General features: G+C 48.4%; 1 protein-coding gene and 1 pseudogene across 2 annotated transcripts; both read left to right on the top strand.

Moving 5' to 3' along the window:
- Positions 1 to 2,755: 2,755 nt before the first annotated feature.
- On the top strand, positions 2,756 to 3,829 carry Gapdh-ps70 (Glyceraldehyde-3-phosphate dehydrogenase, pseudogene 70; annotated as a pseudogene).
- Positions 3,830 to 4,208: 379 nt separating this feature from the next.
- Cd207 (CD207 molecule) lies at positions 4,209 to 10,540 on the top strand. Of its 2 annotated transcripts, XR_015685792.1 has the most exons (7): positions 4,209 to 4,327; positions 4,419 to 4,535; positions 6,178 to 6,552; positions 7,509 to 7,660; positions 9,011 to 9,129; positions 9,914 to 10,189; positions 10,328 to 10,540. XR_015685792.1 is itself a non-coding variant. In NM_001427630.1 (6 exon segments), coding segments are annotated over 6 exon segments (999 nt in total). In that variant the 5' UTR covers positions 4,232 to 4,242; the 3' UTR covers positions 10,065 to 10,536.
- The last annotated feature ends 340 nt before the right edge of the window (positions 10,541 to 10,880 follow it).

The following is a 10,880-nucleotide window of genomic DNA, read 5'->3' as shown; positions in this document are numbered from 1 at the left end:
CTAGGCATATATCAATCCAACCAAGTTGACAATTAAAATTAACCAGGAAGGTCCAGAAACAGGACGCTATTATCATCCTTATAAACATGGCTGGAACCAAGATGGATGGAAGCAAGAAGAGGCAGCACCATTCTCGAAAGTTCAGAGCAGCATTGCTTCAAGTTCAGCAATTGGCTTGGAAAGTGCTCCTGCCAAAAGCCAGATCAGACCAGCTGCAGACAGAGTGGAGGCAGGAGAACCTGAGACAGGACTGCTGGAGCCCCAACTTCCCTTCCCAGCTTCCTTTCTGTGGCTAGACGGTGAATGGTTGGTGGGATCCTATCTGCATTTCCCACCCAGAGACTCAGCTCCAGCATGAGCTCAGTCATCTAGCAAAGGTAGCGAGGGCTGTCACTTCCAAGGGATGCTGAGGAGGACCCTGGGGTGTCCAGACAGGGAAGTGAGCTGTGAAGAGATGAGGTTCAGACTGACTTCATCAACATGGACCAAGACGTTGGGCAGTCTGAAGCCAGGTGGTTTATTGTCAACATGTTTAAAATACAATACAGCATGGAAAAAAGCTTTCTGGTGTAATATCATCCCCAGTGCTTTGGAAAGACAATCCTGTGCGCCTAACATTCCTGATTTCTCTGGAGATCTGTGGACACAAGGATCTTCGCCTGTGCTCCCAGCAGGATGCTAGACAGAACCATGCTGAGCAGGGAGGCAGGATGCTCCCGAGTTCCCTGCAACAGTAGGCAACTCCTTGACCCTGCTGATTACCCTGCTGCCCTGATATCCTGATATCACCCATTTGTTATCCAGGGTCAACACACAGGGAGGCTAGGTCAGCTGTCCAGCCCTGTGGCCAGAGCTTTTATTAATTCTTATGTACGGTATAAGCCACACCTCTTTATGCATTTCTATGAAATGGGGGCTGTATTCAGTGGTGGGAAATGGAAACTTCTAGAAAACAGATTCCTGGCTATAGATTGGGTAGAATTCTGATCAGCCTTCAAATAGCCCGTTTATTTATCACCTATCTATTCATCTACTGATCTTCTATCCACAGAATCCTCATTGCTTCTCTATTCATATACATCCATTCATTTATCGTCTATCCACCTATTCAATTGTTCCACCACTCATCCACCTGTTGATCTTTCATTCATCTTATCACCCATTGTTTCTCTGTCCATTCATTGATCTTCTGTCCAAGCACTGATCAATTCACACATTTCTATTCATTATCCCATCCTCTTCTACTCATATACCTAGCTGTTTACCTTCTATCCATCCATCACCCAGTCAGTCATCATCCATCCATCCTTCCTTCCTTCCATCCACCATCCACCATCCATCCATCCATCCACCATCCATCCACCATCCACCATCCTTCCATCCTTCCATCCATCCATCCATCCACCATCCTTCCATCCATCCTTCCATCCACCATCCACCATCCATCCACCATCCATCCTTCCATCCATCATCCATCCATCCAATTATCTGTGCCAGTTCCTTCATCTCCTCCCTGTTCTTTTTCTCCTTTCTTCTTCACCCTTCTCTCTTTCCTACCTTCTGAGGAATATTTGTCTAGAGTCTGCTTTCTACCAAAGTTCTTAGATATAGCAGCCTTCTTCAAAGCAAAACACTTCTCAGGATAAAACTTACTTGTTCACTGAGTCCCTGGTCAGTTCCTCAGAACCCTGAGTACCCTCTACATGAGGAATTCTGTTCTGATTCCAGAGAGGAGTAAAGAGGGGAGAAGAGACAAATGTCTGGGTCGACTGCAGCTGAGCAACTCTACTTTATGTGAGATGTCCAAGCCTCAGACTTAAAGATGTAAGTCTTTGTGTTATATTTTATAGTTATAACATCTGAGATCATATGAAAACATTCTATTGTAGTGGTCTCCCTGCTTTCAGATTCTTGTATCGTAGTCGATGTTCCTCACCATAGCCAGAGGGACGTTTCTTTTTTACACATGTTCACATATGTACATACATGTATGTGGATGCTTTAGAGGCCAGAAGTTAATGTCCAGTGACTTCCTCAATCAGTTTCCACCTTATCTTTTGAAATAGGGTCCCTCTTTGTCAGTCTTGTTAGCCAGTGATCTCCTTAGATGCTCCTGTCTTTGCCTCCCTAGCCTGGGAGTATAGGTGTCAGCTGGTGTACATGGCTTTTACATGGGTGCTGGAGATCTAACAGCTCCTGCTTATGTGGCAAGCACTTTACTGACTGAACCACCTCCCTAGCCCCTCAGAATGTTCTTTCCTGTCCTCCAGTCCTCTGCCTGGACTCACAAGAAGGAAGTAAAACTCCTTAAGATGCCTCAAAAGGACTTTCATCACCTGACACCAGATGGTTCTTTAGACCCTTGCCCACCTCTGTCACATATCACACATGTATACAGGACCAGAGCTATCTACAGGTTCCCTAGTATCCTATAGTATTATTTCCCACCCCCTGAGTGTGGCCATCCCTCAATCAGCACTCCCGTCCACCACCCTGCTCCCTGTATAGACTTTGACAGTGCTTATCCATTCACTGCCATGTTCGTCATCTTGTAATTCACTTGCTCAGACTGCTTTTTCCTATCAGGTTGCAAGCTGCTGAGTGAGAAGACTGAGAAGTTCATCTCTGGGGTCCTGGGTTGAGCTTTTAGAAGGCACTCAATGTGAATTTGTAGGGTGGGTGGATAGATAATGGGTGGGCAATAGATGAAAGACTCTTTACAAGAATAGAGCAACCTTTGGATAGGATGATTAAAATGGGCTCTCTGCTCCTCCCTGCTCCAGAGACAGCCGCATCTTCTCGTGCAGTGCCAGCCTCATCCCGCAGACAAGATGGTGAAGGTCAGTGTGAACAAACTTGGTGCCTGTTTACTGGGGCTGCCTCGTGCTCTGCATTTGGCAAAGTGGACATTATTGCCATCAGTGATACCTTTGTTGACCTCAACTACATGGTCTACATGTTCCAGTATGACTCTACCCACGGCAAGTTCAACGGCACAGTCAAGGCTGAGGATGGGAAGCTTGTCATCAACGGGAAGCCCATCACCGTCTTCCAGGAGCGAGATCCCGCTAACACCAAATGGAGTGACGCTGGTGCTGAGTATGTCGTGGAGTCTACTGATGTGTTCACCACCACGTAGAAGGCTGGGGCTCACTTGAAGGGTGGGGCCAAAATAGTCACCATCTCCACCCCTTGGGCCGATGCCCCCATGTTTGTGACGGGTGTGAACCATGAGAAATATGACAACTCAATCAAGATTGTCAGCAATGCATCCTGTACCACCAACTGCTTAGCCCCCCTGGCCAAGGTCGTCCATGACAACTTTGGCATTGTGGAAGGGCTCATGACCACAGTCCATGCCATCACTGCCACTCAGAAGACTGTGGATGGCCCTGCTGGAAAGCTGTGGCGTGATGGTCATGGGGCGGCCCAGAATGTCATCCCTGCATCCACTGATGCTGCCAAGGCTGTGGGCAAGGTCATCCCAGAGCTGAACGGGAAGTTCACTGACTTGGCTTTCTGTGTTCCTACCCCCAATGTATCCATTGTGGATCTGATATGCTTCCTGGAGAAACCTGCCCAGTATGATGACATGAAGAAGGTGGTGAAGCAGGCATCCAAGGGCCCACTAAAGGGCATCCTGGGTTACACTGAGGACCAGGTTGTCTCCTGTGACTTCAACAGCAACTCCCACTCTTCCACTTTTGATGTTGGGGCTGACATTTCTCTCAATGACAACTTTGTAAAGTTCATTTCCTGGTATGACAATGAATATGGCTACAGCCACAGGGTGATGGACATCATGGCCTACATGGCCTCCAAGGAGTAAAAACCCTGGACCACCCACTCCCTGCCCAGCAAGGACACTGAGAGCAAGAGAGAGGCCCTCAGTTGCTGAGGAGTCCCCATCCCAACTCAGTCCCCAACACTGAGCATCTCCCTCACAATTCCATCCCAGACCCCATAATAACAGGAGGGGCCTAGGGAGCCCTCTCTACTCTCTTGAATACCATCAATAAAGTTCACTGCACCCACAAAAAAAAGATGATTAAAATGTCTGTGTACCAGGAAAGAAGTCAGATGGCTTCCCTCCTCAAAGTCCAGATATTTGTGGAAAGGATGAAGCTGTGGCCTCTGTCAGGCAAATCGTCCAAGCCAAGAACAGGGAACTGCTTCTTGACTCATTTCCTGTTTCTTTCTGGATAAAAAGGTCCTTGGGGAGACAGCCATTGAGATGTTCCTATGCCAGAGGTGGAGATGAAGGAGACAGAGGTTCCTGATGCTCACTTCACGGTGGACAAACAGAACATCTCTCTCTGGCCTCGAGGCAAGTGCCAGCTACTGTTCCATGCCCACCTGGTGCTTATGCCCACCACTGCTCTTCACGGATCCTTAACAGACCTCTCTGTCCCTTCCAGAGCCTCCTCCCAAGCAGGACCTGACTCCAGTTCTAAGGAAACCTCACTGTATCTGTGCGGCCTTCATCTGTCTGGCGTTGGTGCTGGTCACCTCTATTGTGCTTCAGGCTGTTTTCTGTAAGTCACTGGACCCTGGGGATCCAAACCTTTTTGCTACAGTCCTTGGTGTCTCAGGTCTATGACATTTCAGGAACTTTCCTGATGTTTCTGGAAGCTGGCCTGCTACCCTAGGGGGGAAACCTTATAACTGGCATTAGAAAATGTCTGTTCTCAGGGTACTCTTTGGTCTTCAGGAAAAAAATCACTAATCTCTGCCTTTGACTCTCTTAGCTTCCAGTCACCCACAGCTCCCAGACTGTGGGATTTAAAGCTTTGTGACTAGCTCCCAATAGGGAGCTTGATGACTCCCCATATTGCTAGGTACTTACTAGGTACCGGTTCTGCACTGAGCCAAGCCAGCAAACCTCCCACTCTCCATACTCCCTTGTCTAGGCAAAGAATAGGTCCACACTTGGAGGCTTCTTATTACTCTTCTAGAAGTTTCTTAGCCTCTGCTGTGGTCATACCTTCCCTTCTGCCAAGTCTCTAGAGAGCATAGGGAGAAATGTCTTCGTTTTTTATGGCCTACATGCCTGGTCTCAGATTCTCAGCCTCACCCTTCACTGACCTTGATCTTATCCTAGACCACTAGTCTTGTCTCTTCTCTTATCTCCCACCTCTCTCTTTTTGTTTGAGACACGGCCTTACTGTGCAGTCCTGTCTGGCTTGAAACTGAGTAGATCAGGCCTGCCTGGAACTCACTGATCTCACTCTGCCTCCTGAGTGCTGGGAGTAAAGGTGAGGGCCACCCGGCCCTACTGTTCCTGACTTCTAGCACTTCCTTTCTCGTAGGACTCTTTTAAAAAATATTCTTTTCTTTTGTATATGTATGTTTTATATATGTATGTTTTATATATGTTTTGTATATGTATGTTTTATATATGTATGTTTTATATATGTTTTGTATATGTATGTGAATGTTTTGCTTGCCTGTTTGTGCGCCACGTGGACTGGTGCCCTAAGTGTAAAGAGTGCACCGGACTTCCCTAGAGCTGAAGTTATAGTCAGTTAGGAGCTGCCACATAGGTTGGGAAGTAAACCCAGGTATTCTGCCAGGATAAGAGTTCTTCCTGCGGAGCCATCTTCCGTCCCACAGGACTCCTTCGACAGTTATTGGTTAGCTTTGCTTCCTGTGTCTATGAACTTAGTGGAGTAAGAAAGATAGGGCCAAGAAAGTGCAGAAAGAGTTTCGTGCCCCTCCCATATGCTTTGGAGTCTGCATGTACATGCTCCCACTCATGGCCATAAAGCAGACTGTGGGCAGACAAGGGAGGGGTGTCTTCCCTAGCTGGTGGTGGGGTCTTTGACAGGAGATGGCTGGGGACTAACTCATAGGCTGAGAGGGAACCTAGAGATCGAGTTTTGAGGGGGTGACTAAGGGAACTCCTTTACCAAGTTCACCCAGACCACACTGAGGAATTTCAGGGCTGGGCTCTCCCTCTGCTTCTTCATGAGGACTCTTGGTCTCCTCCCTGCCTGTGCCAGCCATGATGCTTGGTAGCGCCTGATGCACACTTGCTGTATATTAATGCGTAGATGGGGAGTAGATGGCCTTGGTCCTTTATGAAGCTTGATCCTTCAGCTTCTCCTTCCTTTGGACAACACTCCACCTCATGGCTTAGGAACCCCTCAGCTGACTCTCTGACTGTCTCAAATCCAGATCCTAGGTTGATGGGCAAAATATTGGATGTGAAGAGTGATGCCCAAATGTTGAGAGGTCGTGTGGACAACATCAGCACCCTGGGTTCCGATCTTAAGAGAGAAAGAGGTCGTGTGGATGACGCTGAGGTCCAGATGCGGATAGTGAACACCAGCCTCGGCAGGGTGCGTTCTAAGATCCTGTCTTTGGAAGCCAGCATGAAGATAGTCAGCAATCAGCTCCAGGTATTAACAATGAACTGGGGAGAGGTCGACAACCTCAATGCCAAAATCCCAGAGCTGCAAAAAGATCTGGATAAAGCCAGCGCCTTGAACACAAAGGTCCAGGGACTGCAGAACAGCTTGGAGAATGTCAACAAGCTGCTCAAAGAACAGAGTAAGTAAACAGATCGTCCAGCAGGCTGACCAGAGGCCACAAGCCTCTCCCTGTCTTGAACAGTAGTGTGGGTCTTTACACTAAGGTGCAGAACATAGAGGCATTGGACGTCTAGTCTGACATGGAATTCGGTATCATCTGGAAAATAGCCACATATTTGGTTTTGAGTGAGAGTTTAGTAAATATATAGTGAACCAAAAATAGAAGAATGGACAACAAATGATGGGTGAATAAATGATTGATAGAGAGAGTCGCAGGTGATAGATTGATATAGCAAAATGTCAAATTGGGCATTAAAACCTCTAGCAGAAATCGACTGGGGAGGGCCCACTGAGGCCCTCTGAGGGATTTTCTGAGAGAGTCCCTGAGGAGCAGAGGGTCCCTCAGGGTAAGGCTTCCAAGTAAAAGAGCAAGCAGAAGCTGAAGGTGACACCATCAAATCGGGGGCTTACAAACATCCAGCCGAAACTGACTGGGGAAGATGAGGCAGTCAGCTGGAGTTCCAGGTTGAGCTTTCTCTCTGTGGCTGGACTGTTCTGTACTCTTCCCTCCTTGTCACAGAGGCAGGGGCCAGCCTGTCTCCAGACAGAGTGGGCAGCTTCTCACTGAGCTCACATAGAGACATTTTACCAATTGACATATGCTACACCTGGCCTCTACTGTGCTGGTTCCCGTGATGCTCATTACTGTAAGCCAGGGCCTGGGCTGATGGTCCCTGTGTTCCTGTCATATCTCCCTTCCCTGCCACTGTCCCTGTCTAGTCTCAGAGGCTCAATTCACAAGTCTCAGACTTTTAGGATCCCAATGGAAGGGCCCCAATCCTTGACACTAGAAACTCAAGGTCCCTAGAGCCAGGACTCGCTCACTTCTGTCCCCAGGATCTCATCAAACACCCCATCCCATCAGGACAAAGCAGAACCCAGAGCACCGCAGTTACCTCAGCCCCTGTTTTCCAGGTGACATTCTGGAGATGATGTCTCGAGGCTGGAAGTACTTCATGGGGAACTTCTACTACTTTTCCCGCACCCCAAAGACCTGGTATAGTGCGGAGCAGTACTGTATTTCTAGGAAAGCTCATCTGACCTCAGTGTCCTCAGAATCAGAACACGTGAGTGCAATCATCCAATCGCCTGGCTCTGTGAAGGGGTCCTTAAGGCTGGGCACTAACAAAAATTCCTCAACTGTGCATGACCTAATATGTATGGTGCGGGGGTACGTGAATGAGTGTATGGAGTTCCAATGCCTATGTGGAGACCACAGGAGGACATCAAATGTCCTGTTCTATCACTGTGTTGCATTCCTGCATTCCCCAAGTACTGCCTAACGGGCCAGCAAGTTCCAGTGATCTTCTGTCTCTGCTGGGGTTCGATGTAGCTGGGATTGGAAGGCAGATCCTCATTCTCATGCAGCAAGTAGCCTTACCCACTTGGTCATTTTATTATCTCCCCACCCTCCCACCCCCAGAGTTTATTTCTCATGTATATGACTCGTCTTGCAAAGGATAGCAGGGGTCTGCTTGACATGGGTATCAAGGACCTAAGCCAAAGGAGGCTTAATGTCAACAGCACACATCCGAAGTTGCTGAAGCAAGGGGCACAGAGAGCATCGGCCGCTAAAGCTCCTGCCCTCAACTAAAGTAGAATTTCTGCTCACACGCCCGGGGGGCCCAGGCACATAATCGCTAATAGCTTCAAAGAGGGCCAGGAGGGGGCGCTCGTCCCACATGCCAGAAAATAGAAATTCTTGTGAACCAGATACTCCAGGACCTAGTAAGCCTCCTTCCTGGCGGTGCAGACTGTAGACCAGGCTAAGTGAGCCAAGAGACAGGGGGGTAAAGCAGGTGAAGGCCCAGGTCTGTTCTAGCTGTGTCACAGTCTGCCGTCAAACTTGTCCCGGAGCCTTAGGGAATTTTCCCAGGCCTCACTTTAAGTGAATTGATGAAATAGTGCCGGGAGGATAATGGAGGTTGTCAAGTGTCCGGCACAATTAAGGGTTCATGTAATTTAGGTATTGCCATTCAGTCAATTCCCTTGATGTCCCTGTCGGCAGCTCAGCTGACTCTTCTGCCTTTTTTTTTTTTTTTTTTTGACAAAATGTCTCATTATATAATTAAGGATGGCCTAGAACCTTCGGTCCCTTGGCCTCAGACTCTACATTGCAGGGATCGCAGCCATCTGCTGCTGTGCCTGGCAGACGGAGTCTCCTATGTCCTCCAGCCCCTCACTGGAAAGCACAAGTTCCAAGTCTGTTAGTTGATAAACTAAGCAACGAGGAATTGGGAGTGGGCTCTGGGTCCAGGAAGGGCACTGAGAGAAGACGCCGCACCCGTGAATCTGCGACGCTCATGGGGCATTGTTAGATTCAGGGCCGCCACTGTCCCTAAGTGAAGAATGCCCAGTGATACCCAGAGGTGCAGTGGAGGCTGGGCCTCTGCTCACTTACTCTGTGCTCCCCACAGGAGTTTCTCTACAAGGTAGCAGATGGAATTCCACACTGGATTGGACTTACCAAGGCAGGAAGTGAAGGGGACTGGTACTGGGTGGACCAGACATCATTCAACAAGGAGCAAAGTAGGAGGTGAGTGAGTCTGCTCCGCCCTCCTTCCCAGCCTGGCTTGCTCCACGGTTCCCATGAACACAGGGCTCTGCTTTGTCCTTACCCTAGCACACTGGAGTGGAGCTAACTGTTTCTGCTCATTCTGTACCTGGGGCCAGTTAGGGACCTCTGTGTCTTATGGGGCTTGGCAGCAAGCCAGGCTGGGGTGAGGATCTGACCCAAGTCTAGGCCTATGCAGTATGGACTCATGAGAGCCTTGAGAGATGCAGGCCAGGGGCACAGCAGGGGGCTTAGAGTTGAAAGATTACTTAGATCTTCTTAGGTTTGGGAGCTAAACCTTGCAATGTTCTCACCCAGGACGGAAACCGGGGTCAACATAACTCATCATAAGTTTTTAAAATTTATCTTATTGTGTGTGTACATGATGGGTGTGTCACATGTGTGTAAAGGTCAGAGGGCGACTTGTCCAGGTCTGTTCTTTCCTACCGTGTGGATTCTGGGGATCGGACTCGGGTTATCAGCTTTACTTGCAGATATCCACCATGCCATCTTGCTGGCCTCTAAAATAACCAATTTTAAAGACAGCATCTCATGCTGGCTCGGGCTGGCTTGGAAAGTTGCTTTGTAGCCTAGGTTGACCTTGAACCGCTGATAACCCTGCCTCTACCTGAGTGCTTAGATAAAGGTGTGTGCCACCATGGCCCAGTCTGTTTGGTGCTGTGGATAGGATTCAAGGCTTCCTTCATCCTGTACAAGCATCCTGCCAGGTGCACAGAGTGTCTTTCTTTCTTTCCTCACGTGATAGGTTCTGGATCCCAGGTGAACCCAACAATGTTAGGAACAATGAACACTGTGCCAACATCAGGGTGTCTGCCCTCAAGTGCTGGAATGATTCTCCCTGTGACAATGTATATTCTTTCATCTGCAAGATGCCCTACATCCGAATGATCACATGACAGGCCTGACCTGAACTCAGCATTGCTGGGACAGCAGTGATACAGCTTGCCCAGATGTCTCTCCCCCTGATGCTCCAAGATTGCTCTGCACCAAATGGTTTTCTTGCCCCAAAATTGTCCCAAACATACGCTGGGGTCCTTCTGTCTTTGCTGGCAATTCTCGGCTCCTGGAGCCCTTGGAGGAGCTTGGGTTAAATGGATGAGGACCTGGAGAGGATGTAGAAGTCCTCGCTTCCCAGGTGAGGCAGATCAGTACCCCAAACATTTTGTTTAGACTTTCCTGATCCTTCTAAGAAGCCTAGGCTGACCGTATAAGAGCTACATTCAAATATGACCAGTATTTGAGGAGGCAGACATGCCCAACCTAACTATGATACAATTTATACCTGTATTAGAACACCATGTGGTACTCTCAAAATATGTCAATATGTTGTTTTCTTGAGCCTACTGCAAATAAATGTAAAGACTTACTGCTTCTTGGTGTGTGTGTGTGTGTGTGTGTGTGTGTGTGTGTGTGTGTCCATTCGCAGGGCCCAGAAGAGTGTGTCCTGTAGCCTAGAGTTGGAGTCACATGTTTACGAACAACCAGATATGGCTGCTGACCTCCAAACCCTGGTCTTCTGATAGAGTAGTAGGTGTTCTTAGCTGCTGAGCCATCTCTTCAGTCCTGGAGATTTAAATTATAAGATAAAAGAACAAAATATTAAAAATACGTAGGAAGGCTGGAGGTGTGGTTCATTGGGTAAAGCGTTTACCTGGCATGGGTGGCCGTGAGGCTAATCTGCAGAACTGCAGGGCTGGGTATGTTTGTGTATA

This window comes from Rattus norvegicus, chromosome 4 (genome assembly GCF_021556685.1).
Source record: "Rattus norvegicus strain SHRSP/BbbUtx chromosome 4, alternate assembly SHRSP_T2T, whole genome shotgun sequence".
NCBI lineage: Eukaryota > Metazoa > Chordata > Mammalia > Rodentia > Muridae > Rattus > Rattus norvegicus.
Note: the sequence above shows the minus strand (reverse complement) of the source record. Positions and strands in the feature narration are given on the sequence as shown.